Genomic DNA, 20,067 nt, shown 5'->3' on the forward strand with positions numbered 1-20,067 from the left:
TCAGAAGATGATCTTATACCATAAATATGCAAAAACCCACAAAGCAAAGAACAGTGAGTACAGAGACTGGTATAAGTGCAAATCTAGGAAGTAGATCTGCTTTTTTTCAATGCAAGAAGCTCCAGATTCCTGTAGGGGGTGGGGTAGGGAAGGGGAGTTTACTTATAGTAAGACATGAAAAAGCAGAACCACAGAGAACAGATTTAGGCCACTTTTTCATTGGTATATAGTTGATTTGCAATCTTATATCAGTTTCAGGTGTACAGCATAGTAATTCAGTATTTTTATAGATTACACTCTAAAACTACTGCACATTTCACTCATTCAAACTACTGCACAACTGCACTCATTTCACATGCTAGCAGAGTAATGCTCAAAATTCTCCAAGTCAGGCTTCAACAGTCCATGAATCGAGAACTTTCAGATGTTCAAGCTGGGCTTAGAAAAGGCAGAGAAACTAGAGATCAAATTGACAACATACATTAGATCACAGAAAAAGCAAGCGAATTCCAGAAGAACACCTACTTCTGCTTCATTGACTATCCAAAGCCTTTGACTGTGTGGATCACAACAAACTCTGGAAAATTCTTAAACAGATGGGAATACCAGACCACCTGACCTGCCTCCTGCAAAACCCGTATGTAGGTCCAGAAGCAACAGTTAGAACTGGATATGGAACAGACTTGTTCCAAATTGGGAAAGGAGTACAGCAAGATGTATATTGTCACCCTGCTTAGCAGAGTATATCATGTGAAATGCTGTGCTGGATGGAGCAAAAGCTGGAATCAAGATTGCCAGGAGAAATATTAATAACCTCAGATATGCAGATGACACCACCCTTATGGCAGAAAGCGAAGAGGAGCTGAGGAGCCTCTTGATGAAAGTAAAAGAAGAGAGTGAAAAAGATGGCTTAAAAGTCAACATTCAGAAAACTAAGACAATGGCATCTGGTCCCATCACTTCATGGCAAATAGATGGAGAAACAATGGAAATAGGGAAAGAGTTTATTTTGGGGGGCGCCAAAATCAATACAGATGGTGACTGCAGCCATGAAATCAAAAGATGCTTTGTTCTTTGGAAGCAAAGCTCTGACAAACCTAGGCAGCATATTACAAAGCAGAGATATTACTTTACCAACAAAAGTCCAGATAGTCAAAGCTATGGTTTTTCCAGCAGTCATGTATGAATGTGAGAGTTGGACTATTAAAAAGGCTGAGCACCAAAGAATTGATGTTTTTGAACTGTGCTGTTGGAGAAGACTCTTGAGAGTCCCTTGGACAGCAAGGAGATCAAACCAATCAGTCCTAAAGGAAATCGATCCTGACTATTCATTGCAAGGACTGATGCTGAGGCTGAAACTCCAATACTTTAGCCACCTGATGCAAAGAGCTGACTTATTAGAAAAGACCCTGATTCTTGGAAAGATTGAAGGCAAGAGGAGAAAGGGATGACAGAGGACGAGATGGTTGGATGGTGTCACTGACACAATGGCCATGAGTTTGAGCAAGCTCCGAGAGATGGTGAAGGACAGGGCAGCCTGGTGTGCTGCAGTCCATGGGGTCTCCAGGAGTCAGACATGACTGAGCGACTGAACAACAGCAACACAGATTGCACTCCATTATAGGTTAATACAAGACAATGGTGATAATAATACTTGTACCAAAAGCACAAGCAACAAAGAAAAGATCAACAAATGGGACAACATAAAATTCATATCTTCTGCAAAACAAAAAAAAAACAATTAACAAAATGAGAAAACACCCTAGTGAATGGAAGAAAATACTTCAAACCATGTAACAGATAAGGGGTTAATATCCAAATAAAGAAATAAATCCTCTGAGCAATAAAAAGTAGAAAACTTGGTTAAAAATGGGCAAGACATGAATAAATATTTTTCTAATTAAGTCATAGAGTTGGCCAGTAGGACATGAAAAGAAGTTCAGCTTACATAATCCTCAGAGAAATGCAAATCAAAACCACAGTGAGATATCACCTCACACTGGTCAGAATGGCTATCATCAAAAAGATAATAAATAATCAGTGTTGGCCAGGACATGGGAACACTTGTACACTGTTGGTAGAAATATAAACTGGTGCAATCACTATAGAAAACAGTATGGAGGGGGTCTCAAAAGCTAAAAGTAGAACTACCATATGATCTTGCAATTCTACTCCTGGGTGTTTATCTGAAGAAAATGAAAACACTAATTCAAAAAGATAAATTCACCCCAATGTTCTTAGCAGCAATATTTACATGAGTCATGATATGGTAGCCTAAGTGTTTATGATGTACAGATGAATGAATAAAGAAGATAAGGTGTGTGTGTGTTTGTATACAATGGAATACTATTCAGCTAAAAATAGAATGAAATTTTGTCATTTATAACAATAAAGATGGACCTGGAGGATATTATGAGTAATAACTCAGAGAAAGACAAATACTGAGTATTATCATATATATCTGGAATCCAAAAACTAAAACAAATGAATATTTTGAATAAATGTAAAAAAAGCAGAAACACATTCATGCATTTGGAGAACAAACTAGTGGTTACCAGTGAGGATAGGGAAGGGGGAAGGTATTAATAGGTACCAACTACTATGTATAAAATAAATAATCTACAAGAATACAAGTACAACACAAGGAGTATAGCCAATATTTTATAACAACTTTATATGGAGTATATTCAAAATACTCAAGCATGATGTTGTACACCTGAAACTAATATTATAAGTCAACAGTACATCAACTTTTAAAAATGGGATGGGAAGGGGAAAAAAAGAAAATGACTTGACTCTCATAGCCAGAACCAGAAAAAAAGTAGCTGGATATTTTCTCAATATATAATAAATGTTTATTATTACAATTATCAAACAAGAGAAAAAGTATAAAAGTATTTAAAATTAAAAGTTATCTAAACCCATCACCCTCAGGTAAACACCATTAATGTTTAAGTGAACAATCTTTCATGTATTATTTTATACACATACATACGCTCATATAAGTTGATTTTATACAAGTCGGATATTGTACATGCTGTTTTTATGACAGACTCCTTTATTTTTTTCCGTACCACTCCCTACTACCATCACTCCACCCACAATCTAATTTTCACACATCCCGTCTCTACTAGATCAACAGTAATAACAACCTAGTATGTATGCTTCATACTATTCTCCAAGATCCTAATTATATAAAAATATTTAATTATATATATATAAGGATTTTTTCGTTATCTTTCAAATATCAAATCATTATTATATAGGTTTCTGTACAAAGTGCTTTTACATTTAGCCTTGCTGCTGCTGCTGCTGCTAAGTCGCTTCAGTCGTGTCCGACTCTGTGCGACCCCATAGACGGCCGCCCACCAGGCTCCCCAGTCCCTGGGACTCTCCAGGCAAGAGTACTGGAGTGGCTTGCCATTGCCTTCTCCGACATTTAGCCTTATAATATGCAATTATCTCCAAGTTTGATACCTGGGTCAGAAAGATCCCCTAGGGAAGGAAACGGCAACCCACTCCAATATTCTTACCTGGGAAATCCCAAGGAGAGAAGAGTCTGGTGAGCTACAGTCCATGGGCTCACAAAGTAGTCAGACAAGACTTCGTGACTAAACAACAGCATTAAATATACCACATATGTTCATTTTCTATAGTAGACTGCTGCTGCTGCTAAGTCACTTCAGTCGTGTCCGACTCTGTGTGACCCCATAGACAGAAGCCCACCAGGCTCCCCCGTCCCTGGGATTCTCCAGGCAAGAACACTGGAGTGGGTTGCCATTTCCTTCTCCAATGTGTGAAAGTGGAAAGTGAAAAGTGAAAGTGAAGTCGCTCAGTCGTGTCCGACCCCCAGCGACCCCACGGACTGCAGCCCACCAGGCTGCTCCATCCATGGGATTTTCCAGGCAATAGTAGACTGCTGCTGCTGCTGCTGCTGCTGCTGCTAAGTCACTTCAGTCGTGTCCGATTCTGTGTGACCCCATAGACGGAAGCCCACCAGGCTCCCCCGTCCCTGGGATTCTCCAGGCAAGAACACTGGAGTGGGTTGCCATTTCCTTCTCCAACGTGTGAAAGTGAAAAGTGAAAGTGAAGTCGCTCGATATATAATTAATAAAACCAGTCTTCCACAGCACGTTTCTATAGGAAGAACTATTCATGAGTTAGTTTTGGTTAATACTCATTCCATAAAAGACATGACTGAGAACAAGTTTCATATTCTTACTGAGAGGGTTTTCACTGAGGAAATTGAAGATTAGAGTCTTTATAGAGGTATCGTGATAATCAAGTAAATTATTGTCTGCATTTCTACTAAATCCAGCTAACTTGCAATGTGCCTGATATGAACTTCCACTTTAGCCATTCAAGAGTTGTACAGCCTCAAGTACACCGTCAGTATCTTTTCATAAATGAGGTAACTAAGCCTTGACTGGGGCTTTCCTGGTGGTTCAGAGGTTAAAGCGTCTGCCTCCAATGTGGGAGACCCGGGTTCGATCCCTGGGTCAGGAAGATCCCCTGGAGAAGGAAACAGTAACCCACTCCAGTATTCTTGCCTGGAGAATCCCATGGACGGAGAAGCCTGGTAGGCTACAGTCCACGGGGTCGCAAACAGTCAGACACGGCTGAGCGACAGAATGGAACGGAAGCCTTGATTGAGTAAGTTGCCCAAACAGTTAAGAGTGTTGGAACCAGGTTGAATTAAAGAACTATGACTCCAGAAACCATACTGTAAACTGTTATGCTATGGTGTCTCCTGATGTTAGGTTATCATATGTAAGCTTCCAAGTTAAGCATTTTATATACACTATCTTTTTTAGTCTTCATTATGACATTATATGAGCCATTACTATTTCACATGTTTCACAGAATAGAAGACTAAGGCCTAGAGAGAACAGATAACAATTTGCCAGCAATGCAGTCTAATAACAACTCAGAAAGCAGGGATTCAGACAAGTCTCTCTAATCCAAAAGTCACATTCTTCATCATTATTAATTTGTTGTAACAGAGTTTTATATATATATACATATATATGCTATTGAGTGAAAGGGGGGAGGGAATTCCCCTTGTGCCTCTAAAGCTGAATAATATCCAGCTATTAGGAAGAGTTTATGGGAAAAGGGAAAAAGGAAAAAGCCTCTAAAGCTGAATAATATCCAGCTATTAGGAAAAGTTGATGGGAAAAGGGAAAAAGAGTTTATGGGAAGTGAAAAGCAAAGGAGAAAAGGAAAGATATACCCATTTAAATACAGAGTTCCAAAGAATAGCAAGGAGAGATAAGAAAGCCTTCCTCAGAGATCAATGCAAAGAAATAGAGGAAAACAACAGAATGGGAAAGACTAGAGATCTCTTCAAGAAAATTAGAGATACCAAGGGAACATTTCATGCAAAGATGGGCTCAATAAAGGACAGAAATGGTAGGGAACTAACAGAAGCAGAAGATATTAAGAAGAGGTGGCCATAATACACAGAAGAACTGTAGAAAAAAGATCTTCATGACCCAGATAATCACGATGGTGTGATCACTCACCTAGAGCCAGACATCCTGGAATGTGAAGTCAAGTGGTCCTTAGGAAGCATCACTAGTGGAGGTGATGGAATTCCAGGTGAGGTATTACAAATCCTGAAAGATGATGCTGTGAAAGTGCTGCACTCAATATGCCAGCAAATTTGGAAAACTCAGCAGTGGCCACAGGACTGGAAAAGGTCAGTTTTCATTCCAATCCCAAAGAAAGGCAGTGCCAAAGAATGCTCAAACTACCGCACAATTACACTCATCTCACACACCAGTAAGGTAATGCTTAAAATTCTCCAAGCCAGGCTTCAGCAATACATGAACTGTGAACTTCCAGATGTTTAAGCAGGTTTTAGAAAAGGCAGAGGCACCAGAGATCAAATTGCCAACATCCACTGGATCATTGAAAAAGCAAGAGAGGTCCAGAAAAACATCTATTTCTGCTTTATTGACTGCTAAAGCCTTTGACTGTGTGGATAACAATAAACTGTGGAACATTCTGAAAGAGATGGGAATCCCAGACCACCTGACCTGCCTCTTGAGAAACCTGTATGCAGGTCAGGAAGCAACAGTTAGAACTGGACATGGAACAACAGACTGGTTCCAAATAGGAAAAGGACTACGTCAAGGCTGCATATTGTCACCCTGCTTATTTAACTTATATGCAGAGTACATCATGAGGAACACTGGGCTGGAAGAAGCACATGCTGGAATTGATTGTCGGGAGAAATATCAATAACCTCAGATATGCAGATGACACCACCCTCATGGCAGAAAGTGAAGAAGAACTGAAGAGCCTCTCGATGAAAGTGAAAGAGGAGAGTGAAAAAGTTGGCTTGAAGCTCAATATTCCGAAAACTAAGATCATGGCATCCGGTCCCATCACTTCATGGCAGATAGATGGGGAAACAGTGGAAACAGTGGCTGAGTTTATTTTTTTGGGCTCCAAAATCACTGCAGATGGTGACTGCAGCCATGAAATTAAAAGACACTTGCTCCTTGGAAGGAAAGTTATGACCAATCTAGACAGCATATTAAAAATCAGAGACATTACTTTGCCAACAAAGGTCCATCTAGTCAAGGCTATGGTTTTTCCCGTGGTCATGTATGGATGTGAGAGTTGGACTGTGAAGAAAGCTGATCGCCAAAGAATTGATGCTTTTGAACTGTGGTGTTGGAGAGACTCTTGAGAGTCCCTTGGACTGCAAGGAGATCCAACCAGTCCATCCTAAAGGAGATCAGTCCTGGGTGTTCATTGAAAGGAGTGATGTTGAAGCTGAAACTCCAATACTTTGGTCACCTGATGCAAAGTGCTGACTCATTGGAAAAGTCCCTGTTGCTGGGAAAGATTGAGGGCAAGAGGAGAAGGGGAAGACAGAGGATGAGATGGTTGGATGGATTCATCGACTCTATGGACGTGGGTTTGGGTGGACTCTGGGAGTTGGTGATGGACAGGGAGGCCTGGCATGCTGTGGTTCATGCGGTCACAAAGAGTTGGACATGACTGAACAACTGAACTGAACTAACGGGAAAAGGCTGATAAGAACTTAGTGAATAAGTATAGTTGTTTAGTCGCTAAGTTGTGTCCAACTCTTTGCAACCCCATGGACTGTAGCCCTCCAGGCTCCTTGTCCATGGGATTTCCCAGGTAAGAATACTGGAGTGGGTTGCCATTTCCTTCTACAGGGAATTTTCCTGCATTGGCAGGCTGATTCTTTCCTGCTGAGCCACAATTAGGACGTGTTTATGGGAAATGACTGATAAGAACTTAGTGAATTAGTATAGTATAATATTGTAAATACAACACATGTGCAGAAAAGTTAAATCCAGTCTTCATAAAACAATACAAAAAAGTATAAAAATACTTTAAATGGCAATGTTTGAATAGTAACATGGAGGTCTTTCTTTCTTTTTTGTTTTTTCCCCCAATTTTATGCTTTATTGTCAAATGCTGCAAGATTAAGTATTGACTGCCCATGACTTAATGATAGTTTGACCTTGATTTTTCAACTTTACAACTGCATGAATGCAATATTCATTTAGTAGAAACCATATTTTGAATTTTTAATTATGATCTTTTCCCAGGCTAGTGATACACGGTAAGATACTCTGTCTTGATGCCAGGCATCAGCAGCACGTCACAGCTCCCAGTCAGGCATGTAATCACAAGGGTAAATAACCATGTTGTACTGATACAACCATTCTGTTTTTTCACATTTAATACAGGGAGAAAATTCTTGAAATTTATATGGAAACAACAAAAGTCTATGAGTAGCCAAAGCAATCTTGAGAAAGAATAACAGCTGGAGGAATCAGACTTCTTGACTTCAGACTGGAGTACAAAGCTACAGTAACCAAGACAGTATGGTACTGGTACAAAAATAGAAATATAGATCAATGGGACAGGATAGAAAGCCCAGAAATAAATCTGCACACCTATGGTCATTAATTTATGACAAAGGACAAATGACTATATAGTGGAGGAAAGACATTCTCGTCAATAAATGGTGCTGGGGAAACTGGACAGCTACATGTAAAAAAAAATGAAATTAGAACATTCTTTAACAACATACAGAAAAATAAATTCAAATGGATTAGAGATCTAAATGTAAGACCAAATGCTATAAAACTCTTACAGGAAAACATAGGCAGAACACTCTGACATAAAATGCAGAATATCATTTTCATACCATCTCCCCGAGTAATGAGAATGAAAACAAAAATAAACTAATGGGACCCAATCAAACTCAAAAGCGTTTGCACAGCAACAGAAACCATAAACTAAAACAAAAACAAAAACTCACAGAATAGGAGAAAATATTTGCAACTGATGCCAACAACAAAGGATTAGTCATCAAAATTTAAAAGCAGCTCATGCAGCTCAATATCATGGAAAAGAAAAACAATAAAAAAATGGGCAGAGAACATAAATGGATAGATATCTCTACAAAAAAGACACACAAAAGGCCAAGAAGCACATGAAAATATGTTCAACATTGCTAGTTATTAGAGAAATTTAAATCAAAACTATAATGAGATGTTACCTCATATCAGTCAGTAGGCCATCACCACCAAAAATCCAAAAACAACATATGCTGAAGGGGGTGCAGAGAAAAGGGAACCCTCCTACACTGTTGGTGGAATGTAAAGTGATACAGCCATTATGGAGAACAATATGGAGTTTCCTTAAAAACTAAAAATGGAGCTACCATATTATCCAGTAATTCTACTCCTGGGCATATATCCAGAGAAAAATATGGCTCAAAAAGATACATGTACACCAATGTTCATTACAGTGCTGCTTACAATAGCCAAGACATGGAAGCAACCTAAATGTCTATTGACAGATTAATGGATAAAGTAGACATGATATGCATATACAATGGAATATTAATCAGCCATTAAAAAGGACCAATGCCATCTGCGGAGAAGGCAATGGCAAGCCACTCCAGTACTCTTGCCTAGAAAATCCCATGGATGGAGGAGCCTGGTAGGCTGCAGTCCGTGGGGTCGCTAAGGGTCGGACACGACTGAGTGACTTCACTTTCACTTTTCACTTTCACACATTGGAGAAGGAAATGGCAACCCACTCCAGTGTTCTTGCCTGGAGAATCCCAGGGACGGGGGACCCTGGTGGGCTGCCATTTCTGGGGTCACACAGAATCGGACATGACCGTGACTTAGCAGCAGCAGCAGTGATGCCATCTGAAGCAACATGGGTAAATCTGAATATTATCGTAGTAAGTGAAGTAAGCCTTACAGAGAAAGACAAATATCACATGATATTGCTTATATGTGAAAAATTTTTAAATGATGCAAATGAACTTATTTACAAAACAGAAACAGATTCACAGACCTAGAGAATGAATTTAAGATTATCAGGGCAGAAGGGTGGGAGGCAGGGATAGACTGGGAGTTTGGGATTCACATGTACACACTGCTATATTTAAAATAGATAACTAACAAGGACCTACTGTATAGCACAGGAAACTCTCAATATTCTATAATAACCTATATGGGAAAAGAATTTTTAAAAGAACAGATACATATATAACTGAATCACTTTGCTGTATACATGAACAAACACATCATTAACCAAGTATGTTTCAATATAAAATAAAAATTGTAAAAATGATTTTGTGAGAAACTGTCTGAGCTGAGGGGGGGAAATGACAGGAAAGGTTTAAAAAAATAAGGCAAAGAGAACTTTTAGTAAGTTAGCTCTCTACTTCTTCATGAATAAATAATCTCCTGGGACCCTCACTTCACAGGGCTTAACTCTCACACTAGTAGTCATCAACGCAGACGGTTCTTGCCTGCTTTTCAGAGGGTAAGATTATTCACCCAAGAAAAATATACGGTCTTCCACTGTATGTCTAAGCAATTTGATGTGACTGTTGACACAAGGACTTCTACAGGAAATAGTGGAGAAAAGGTAAAAATAAAAAAATTTAACAACAACAGTGGTAACAATAGCAATAGGTTAAGGCTCCAGTGCAAAAGCTTTTATTTGGCAATTTTGAATCTCATGTTGTGGACAGAGGGAAACAACAAAGCTGTTCAAACAAGGAAGTGAAATGACCTGGTCAGTCTTTGACATGAAAATCCTTCACGAATTGGAGAGAAAGGGACAAGAAGTGGATTGTGCTAAGACATCTGTACCTCCATCAAGATGAGGAAGCTTAGATCCAACTCCCTGATGTGACCCCTGAGTAGAGCTAAGGAATGTTATGCTCTGGCCTCTCTCAGACCTGACAAGTGGACCCTCAAAACATCTGCTTGACACTCACAGGGCTCAAGCACAAATGAGAAAGGAAAGATTTATAAAACAACCAGAGAGGCCCTGGAAGGGGACGGATTCTTGGGGCAACTAGCTGCACAGCCCTCTATGGCTGAGGTCATATCATACCTTCAGCCCATCTAGCTCTTCTTTCTAGAAAATCAAAGGCGGCTCTGTTTCCAAAACTCATAATTGATAGCATTCACTAGAGGCCCAGGAACAGTTTCTTACATCATAGCCACCCCATTGTGTTATTTTTATAGACTTTCTTTTAATACCTGATAGGCAATCTGAGTTGTCTTATACATTGATGAAATCTCTTGCCATCCCTGAGAATTCGGGCGCTTTAAAAAGTAATATTTTCAACCCTACTGGGAGTCAAAGGTAAAATAGAAGGATCAGAGTCTCCAGAGAAGGCAGGTCCCAGAGGAAGGGAATAACTAGTAAAGAACATTTCTCCTAACACAGACGTTCTTCTGGAAGTGGTAAATTGATCCTCATGGATCCTCACTCCCCGGAGCCTCTGCTTAGAATCTCTCCATCCTTCAGCAAACACAGAAGGATGTTTCACTTTCTGTGAAACTCCTTCACTCCTTGGTGGTTTCTGTAGAGAAGACCAACCTTCCTCTCCAGAAAGACCACACATGCAGAGAAACTTCAGGTCTGGATTGCCCTCTGTCCATTTGTTTAGAGGAGAAAGTAAATATTAAAAAGTTAGTAAAACTACCCTCTAAATAGAGTTCCTTTACTCTGCTTTAGCTACATATGATATTCGATTGGCCAAAAAGTTCATTCAGATCTTTCATGTTATATCTTGTGTGTGTGTGTGTGCACGTGCACACTCAGTTGTGTCTAACTCTGCATCCTTATGGACTGTAGCCTGCCAGGCACCTCTGTCCATGAGATTCTCCAGACAAGAATACTGGAGTGGGCTGACATTCCCTTCTCCAGGGTATCTTCCTGATCCAGGAATTAAACTCAGGTCTCCTGCATTGCATGGGACAGGTGTGCTATCTCCTGACCAAACTAAATGAAGTAGATGGAGGTATTATTGTGAGAGCAGGCCAATAATGCTTCCACCCCATTGTGCCTACTTAAACTAGCCCCGAGGAAAAAGTAAAATATCAGAGAAATGTCTTTCCTTCACTTTATATAGTATAGCTGATGACCTGACTATTCAAGATTGAGTTTAACCCAACCTTTCCAAGATATAATGCAGGTGAGTGTGTAGTTTACCTTGTTTGGCTTTGTTAATTACTCAGTCCAAACATCCTGTACACATCACACAGCTTTGACACCACTATTTGCATATTCCCACTCTTTCTGCCACAGGACTTTCTGCAACTAATTCAGGGGACACTTCCCACCTCTCTGGACAGCTCCAACATCCCCTTTGTGCCAGGTGAAACCACAGCTACTCTGTACAGAGGAGGAAATTAATTAAGGGTAAGTAACAATACTGGAGAAGGCAATGGCAAGCCACTCCAGTACTCTTGCCTAGAAAATCCCATGGATGGAGGAGCCTGGTAGGCTGCAGTCCGTGGGGTCACTAAGGGTCGGACAGGACTGAGCGACTTCACTTTCACTTTTCACTTTCACACATTGGAGAAGGAAATGGCAACCCACTCCAGTGTTCTTGCCTGGAGAATCCCAGGGACGGGGGAGCCTGCTGGGCTGCCATCTATGGGGTCACGCAGAGTCGGACATGACTGAAGTGACTTAGCAGCAGCAGCAGCAGCAACAAACAATACAATCTTGTTAGAAATACCTTTTTTTTTTTAATCCATAGTCAATTTAGTTAAGTTGAGCATGAAATGATGATGGCACACACAGTATCATTTTTCACTTCGTTCTTATTTTCTAGGGCATATTGTCAGACTCTCAAAGTTAAACTGCCCTGAGCAGGAACTGACCTGGATCTTTTCCCTTCTTGTAGAAGTGAAAATCTATCCAGCTGATTTTCTCATGCAAGAGACAGATGTTAACTACAATATCACTTCTAGATCTCATAGATCTCACAGTCTTGATATCATGTGTACTTGCAGTATACTTGGAATAGGAGTAAGCATGCTATAATGAAAAGTAATTAAAAATCATATGGTACTATTCCTTTCTCATATAAAGAAAAGAAAGCTAAAAGAACAGAGTTGTAGTTGCCAAGGGGGAAGAGGGAGAGAGAGGGATGGACAGGATGTTTGGGGTTAGTAGATACAAACTATTACATTTAGAATGGGTCAACAATACGGAACAAATTTTTCAAGCAACAGAAAAACAGTAAAGTCCTATTGTGTAGTATAGGGAACTATATCCAATCTCCTCGATAAACCATAATGGAAAAGAAGATTAAAGAGAACGTATGTATGTGTATAACTGATTGACTTTGCTGTACAGCAGAAATTAGCACAATACTGTAAATCAACTATACTTCAATTAAAAATAGAGAATGAAAATTTTAAAAATTAAGAAAACATAGCTTATAGACAATAGAAGACTCCACTAGAGCCAACCAGCTACTTTGCTATGAGACTGAACCTAGAATTTCCATCCCATCTTCCTTCTCTCCTACGTTGACATCCACAACTGGGGGACCATAATTATCTCCAGAAACAGAGAGTAAGCCACTTGTGGTGAGACATATTCTTCCACACAGAGCATTTGCTTCCATTACTTCTTTGAATGGATTCATCTCAAGACTGGGCCAGCACTCTCATTACCTAGATCATTTTATAGATCCTAGAGCCTTTTCCTGTCTAATTCATTTCCTAAGATTTCATCTCACAAGTTATTTGAAGCTCAAATGAAGTAATTGGTAAATGTTTCTATATTATCTGTCTATATTCTCTACATTGTTCACAATGTAGACAGTCATTTCTTTAAAAAAATGTTTACAAAGTACATACCCTCTTCCTCATAGTGTGCTGAGCAGTCAGAATTAAGAGTGACCATGAAGGCCAACAAGAACAAAGACACTTAGTCAGGACAGTATTTAACTGCTTCTAGAAACTGAAAGAAGGCTAATGTTATATTACTGAAGTATTGTGAGGTGGAAAGAAGCAGTGCATGTGTGTGTGTGTGTGTGTGTGTGTGTGTGTGTGTGAAGCAACAAAAAGAGAAAGGCAATCCTGATGACTTTGGAAACTGAAGTTTTGTAATTAAACTGGTCCCAAAAAAATCTGTGAGCGCAGAACAGGCTGATTCCAGCTGCCCTCTAGAGGTCTCCTCCATTTCTAATAAGGTCACACGATGGACCAAAGAGTTTCCATTGTTCTACAGTAAAATGAATGTCTTTGCTTTCCTGTCTCTATAAATGTATTGACCAGAGCTCAGCAAATTATGGCAATAGGTCAAACACGGCCTGCTTTTGTATAGCCAGTGAGCTAAAATTTTTACTTTTTAATTTAAATTAAAAAATCCATAGAAGACTAATGTTTTGTAATATATCAGAGTTACATGGAATTCAAATTTCTGTGGACATAAATAAAGTTTTATGAGAATACAGCCATGTGCATTCATTTAGGTTTTGTGTCTATGGCTACTTTCATACAACAGCAGAAATGAACAGTTATCATAAAGACTATGTGGCTACAAGACTAAAATAGCTAAGAAGATATTTGTTGACCCCTGGTGCAGAGTATTTCAAAGTGAGTCCCCTCTACTGTTATGCAGCCTAGCACAGGTATTATAGTCCAAATGCAGGCAGCTTGCAGTAGGGTCAGTAGAGCACAGGGTGTGGAATACATCCTGCTACCCCACTGTTTGTTGAACCCTGTTTTATATTTGCAGTGTGTATGTTAGTAGAGGGTGTGTATATCTCCCTTACACACAGAGTGTGTGTTTCTGTGTGTATGCGTGTGCATGAGAGACACAGAAAAAGTATATTTGACTAACAGAATCATGAGGAGAGTTTGGAGATATGAAAAAGAGTCAGTTCAAAGACCCTAGTTTGAAAATTTGTTTGATCCTAAGTGCATTGGGAAGCTATTTGAAATTTGTGTGATCTGATTTTCTTTTTTTTAAAGAGTCACTCTGGCCATGGTCGGAGAAGGCAATGGCACCCCACTCCAGTACTCTTGCCTGGAAAATCCCATGGACGGAGGAGCCTGGTAGGCTGCAGTCCACGGGGTCACTAAGAGTCGGACACGACTGAGCAACTTCACTTTCACTTTTCACTTTCATGCATTGGAGAAGGAAATGGCAACCCACTCCAGTGTTCTTGCCTGGAGAATCCCAGGGATGGGGGAGCCTGGTGGGCTGCCGTCTATGGGGTCACACAGAGTCAGACACGACTGACGCAACTTAGCAGCAGCAGCAGCAGCTGGCCATGGTATGGATCACAAATTGTAGAGAGACAGGGATGAGAAACAAGAAACCCAGTTAGGACAGTATCACAGTGGTCCAGAGAAGAAAAGAAGATGATGGCTTGAATTAGAGAGAAGTGAATGGACATGAGACTTATTTTAGAGAGAGACTAACAGAAATTGCTGATGAATTAGATGTGAGGGTAAAGGAAAGGGAAGAAATACTACACTGAAATGTTTTATCACAAATAAATAAATAAAAACAATTCTTAAATATTCAATCTGAAAGGTCATTTATTAAATTAAACAGATGCTTACCCCTAAATGAAATTTCAGGAACCCCAGCAGAACAACCCTGGTTAAAAATACCTAAGTATTATAAGTAGCAATTGTTTTTAGTCGATCATTAAAAAGCTACCTTCCTCTGAATTAGTACTGGACTTAAATCATTTTTTTGAAACCATAAAGGACCTTTATATGCAGCAGAATTATTATTTTCTGTCCCTATTTTTCTGAGAAACTAGATAGGCAGTAGGATGGTTTGTAGGTAGGTAGATAGACAGTCAGATTCTCCATTAAGAACAAAGTCTAATGTTCAAATACCTCTACCACACTTTCCTTCAAGAGTTTACCAATTCTGATCAAATATTTTCTTAAATCCATGATGAAAATGTGACTGAGAATAATTAACCCAGTTTACAAGGAAAAAAAATAGCTATTAATATATAAATCTCTATTTACTCTTCCAAGATGATTTAAATATAAATCTGGGTCCTCATATCTCTATACAAACTCATTTGGTATTTGCTGGTTCTTTCACAGCTCGCAGACTCATGAAAATATCCAACACCCCCAACACCTCCAGCACCATCACCGGCTTCATCCTCCTGGGCTTCCCTTGCCCCAAGGAGGGGCAGATTCTCCTCTTTGTGCTCTTCTCTGCTGTCTACCTCCTGACCCTCATGGGCAACGGTTCGATCATCTGTGCTGTGTGCTGGGATCAGAGACTCCACACCCCCATGTACATCCTGCTGGCCAACTTCTTCTTCCTGGAGATCTGGTATGTCACCTCCACTGTCCCCAACATGTTGGCCAACTTCCTCTCTGACAACAAGCTCATCTTCTCTGGGTGCTTTCTCCAGTTCTACTTTTTCTTCTCCTTGGGTTCTACAGAATGTTTTTTCTTGGCTATTATGGCATTTGATCAATACCTTGCCATCTGCTGGCCTCTACACTACCCCACTGTCATGACTGGACGTCTCTGTGCCAATCTCATAATCAGCTGCTGGGTATTTGGTTTCCTCTGGTTCTTGATTCCCATCATCATCATCTCCCAAATGTCCTTCTGTGGATCTGGGATCATTGACCACTTCCTGTGTGACCCAGGTCCTCTTCTAGCACTCACCTGCAAAAAAGCTCCTGTGATAGAGCTTGTCTTCTCCACCTTAAGTCCTTTGCCCCTAATCATTCCTTTTCTCTTCATCATGGGGTCTTATGCTCTGGTCCTGAGAGCTGTATTGAAAGTACCTTCAGCAGCTGGGCGAAAAAAGGCTTTCTCCACCTGTGGGTCTCATCTGGCTGTGGTTTCACTGTTTTATGGCTCAGTCCTCGTAATGTATGGGAGTCCAACCTCTGAGCATGAAGCTGGAATGCAGAAGATTGTGACTCTGTTTTATTCTGTTGTGACCCCACTTCTTAACCCTGTAATATATAGTCTTAGAAACAAAGATATGAAAAAAGCCCTGCAGAAATTTCTTAGACTCTAAAAATATTAATCAAAGAGTTCTTGAGCAATTAGAGACCTAAATTGTGTTTACCTCATTTTCAGATTTAAAAAAAAATGTGTTTTGTGTTTTTCAGATAATTGTTCATCCTAAGATTGACTAAAATTTCAGTCACCAGTGAACATGTATCTGTTGCTTATTTGTTCTCCTGGTTCTTGCTCATTTGTCCTGTTTCTTTTTTTTTTTGTCCTGTTTCTTATATACTTCATTTTTTACCAAATGCTGAACATTATATTTTAAAATTTTTTAAATAATGTAGTAAAGAAAGTTTTCTTTTACCAGAAGATAGAGTAAAGCTGATCACTTTGATCTCATTTAAGGAGTATTTATTTTAAGGTGTAATAAAAATAGTCTAAAACAGCTTTGCTCTTATTTCTGGGATGTGATCCTTAGTCAGGAACATGACCATTCTGAGATGTCAGTTACGCACCTGAACTGTTTCCAGGACGCCTCCACCTCAGAGAGCCCTGACTTTCTCTATATTCTGAAACCCACGACTCCTAAGACCTCTGCTCAGCTCTTTAAACTCCCAGTTTCTTCTTTCTGCTAGACTTCTTGAAATCTCATCTTGCACATGAGTGACTGAGAAATGGAAAAATGCCTGGAAAGGAAACTACGTCACGTTTTGACCCTCACTTCTCTGTGGTCCTCCTGTCTCCAGTATTTTTCTCAAACACCAGTTTCTCTGGCGGCCACAGACACCAAATCCCTTTTATCCTTAGTTCAGTGAAACGACTGCTTTCTGGTGAGACTTTATTCTTCCTCCCTGCTGTTCTTTCTCAGATCCCTCCATGTCCCCAGACTCCCCAACCCAGTGACTGTCATCCTAGGGGAGAAACACTCAAGGTAACTGTGGAGCTCCTCTGCTTATTCTTCCCTTCCCTGGAATTGTAGCCCCTGAAGTCATGTCTGTGTTGACTGCTCTCTAGTGCCTTCAAAGGCTTGATTTATGTGATTTCTCCAGATTTGGGAGTTACTTTTAGTCGAAGGGTAAGTTTAATCCAAGCTGATTAGTCATGACTATAACCGAAAGTTATTTTCTATTACATCTAAGTTCCATACTTTCTCACTTCTCCCCTCACTTTCAGGAGATGATCTTGTAGCATAATCATGCAAAAACCCACAAATCAGAGACAAGTGAATACAGGGACTGGTATAAACATGCAAAGGCCTGATTTTCTTTTCACTGCAAGCACCTCCACATTCCTGAGTATTCTACCCGGCAAACAAGGTGGGCAGGGAGAAGGGGTTGATTTCAATAAAATAAGGAAAACCAGTAACCCAGAGACAAATTTAGGCCTAATTCTTTTAAGGGAGAGGTAATCAGGAATTGTTCAGTTCAGTTCAGTCGCTCAGTCGTGTCTGACACTTTGCGATGCCATGGACCGCAGCACGCCAGTCCTCCCTGTCCATCACCAACTCTTGGAGTTTACTCAAACTCATGTCCATTGAGTCGGTGATGCCATCCAACCATCTCATTCTCTCTCGTCTCCTTCTCCTCTTGCCTTCATCTTTCCCGGAATCAGGGTCTTTTGAAATGAGTCAGTTCTTTGCATCTAGTAGCCAAACGATTGGAGTTTCAGCTTTAGCATCAGTCCTTCCAATGACTATTCAGGGCTTATTTCCTTTAGGATGGACTGATTGGATCTCCTTGCAGTCCAAGGGACTCTCAAGAGTCTTCTGCAACACCACAGTTAAAAAGCATCAATTCTTCGGCGATCAGCTTTCTTCACAGTCCAACTCTCACATCCATACATGACTACTGGAAAAACCATAGTTTTGACTAGACAGACCTTTGCTGGCAAAGTAATGTCTCTGCTTTTTAATATGCTATCTAGGTTGGTCATAACTTTCCTTCCAAGGAGTAAGCGTCTTTTAGTTGCAAGGCTGCAGTCACCATCTGCAGTGATTTTGGAGCCCAAAAAAATAAAGTCTGTCACTGTTTGCACTGTTTCCCCATATGTTTGCCATGAAGTGATGGGACCACATGCCATGATCGTCATTTTTTGAATGTTGAGTTTTAAGCCAATTTTTGACTCTCCTCTTTCACTTTCAGCAAGAGGCTCTTTAGTTCTTTGCTTTTTGCCATAGGGTGGTATCTGCATATCTGAGGTTATTGATATTTCTCCCGGCAAACTTGATTCCAGCTTGTGCTTCCTCCAACCCAGCATTTCTCATGATATACCCTGCATATAAGTTAAATAAACAGTATACAAGGGTGACAATATACAGCCTTGACATACTCCTTTTCCTATTTGGAACCAGTCTGTTGTTCCATGTCCAGTTCTAACTGTTGCTTCCTGACGTGAATACAGATTTCTCAGGAGGCAGATAAGGTGGTCTGATATTCCCATCTCTTGAAGAATTTTCCACAGTTTGTTGTGATCCACATAGTCAAAGACTTTGGCATAGTCAATAAAGCAGAAGTAGATGTTTTTCTGGAACACTCTTGCTTTTTCCATGATCCAGCGGATGTTGGCAATTTGATCTCTGGTTCCTCTGCCTTTTCTAAATCTAGCTTGAACATCTGGAAGTTCACGGTTCACGTACTGTTGAAGCCTGGCTTGGAGAATTTTGAGCATTACTCTGCTAGCAAGTGACATGAGTGCAGTTGTGTGGTAGTTTGAGCATTTTTTGGCATTGCCTTTCTTTGGGATTGGAATGAAGACTGACCTTTTCCAGTCCTGTGGCCACTGCTGAGTTTTCCAAATTTGCTGGCGTATTGAGTGCAGCACTTTCACAGCATCATCTTTTAGGAGTTGAAATAGCTCCACTGGAATTCTATCACCTCCACCAGCTTTGTTCGTAGTGATGTTTCCTGAGGCCCACTTGACTTCGCATTCCAGGATGTCTGGCTCTAGGTGAGTGATCACACCATCGTGGTTATCTGGGTCATGAAGAACTTTTTTGTATAGTTCTTCTGTGTATTCTTACCACCTCTTCTTAATATCTTCTGCTTCTGTTAGGTCCATACTGTTTCTGTCCTTTATTGTGCCCATCTTTGCATGAAATGTTCGCTTGTATCTCTAATTTTGCTGAAGAGATCTCTAGTCTTTCCCATTCTGTTGTTTTCCTCTATTTCTTTGCACTGATCACTGAGGAAGGTTTTCTTATCTCTCCTTGCTATTCTTTGGAGCTCTGCGTTCAGATGGGTGTATCTTTCCTCCTCTCCTCTTCCTTTTGCTTCTCTTCTTTTCACGGCTATTTGTAAGGCCTCCTCAGACAACCATTTTGCCTTTGTGCATTTCTTTTTCTTAGGGATGGTCTTGATCACTGTTTCCTGTACAATGTCACGAACCTCCGTCCAATAGCTCATCAGGTGCTCTGTCTATAAGATCTAATCCCTTGAATCTATTTGTCACTTCCACTGTATAATCATAAGGGATTTGATTTAGATCATACCAGAATGGTCTAGTGGTTTTCCCTACATTCTTCAATTTCAGTCTGAATTTGGCATTAAGGAGTTCATGATCTGAGCCACAGTCAGCTCCCAGTCTTGTTTTTGCTGACTGTATAGAGCTTCTCCATCTTTGGGTGCAAAGAATATAATCAGCCTGATTTTGGTATTGACCATCTGGTGATGTCCATGTGTAGAGTCTTCTCTTGTGTTGTTGGAAAGGGTGTTTGCTATGACCAGTGTGTTGTCCTGGCAAGACTTTATTAAACTTTGTCTTGCTTCATTCTGTACTCCAAGG

General features: G+C 40.2%; 1 protein-coding gene across 7 annotated transcripts in view; it reads left to right on the forward strand.

Annotated features, from left to right (window-relative positions):
- The window catches only part of LOC129562869 (olfactory receptor 11G2-like), a 107,454-nt gene extending 91,100 nt beyond the window's left edge, over window positions 1–16,354 (forward strand). For 3 of the 7 annotated variants that reach the window (XM_088840125.1, XM_088840129.1, XM_088840130.1), the window contains exon 2: window positions 15,411–16,354. In XM_088840125.1, the coding sequence (XP_088696251.1) occupies window positions 15,422–16,354 (933 nt within the window). In that variant the 5' untranslated portion in view covers window positions 15,411–15,421. Of the gene's footprint in view, window positions 1–7,736; window positions 7,878–11,218; window positions 11,510–11,622; window positions 11,737–15,410 lie in introns of those variants that run through there. The other 4 variants (XM_088840124.1, XM_088840127.1, XM_088840126.1 and 1 more) reach the window with 3 other exon arrangements.
- The last annotated feature ends 3,713 nt before the right edge of the window (window positions 16,355–20,067 follow it).

This window comes from Moschus berezovskii, chromosome 9 (genome assembly GCF_049115385.1).
Source record: "Moschus berezovskii isolate FMDL1 chromosome 9, NW_MosBer_1.0, whole genome shotgun sequence".
Taxonomy (NCBI): Eukaryota; Metazoa; Chordata; class Mammalia; order Artiodactyla; family Moschidae; genus Moschus; species Moschus berezovskii.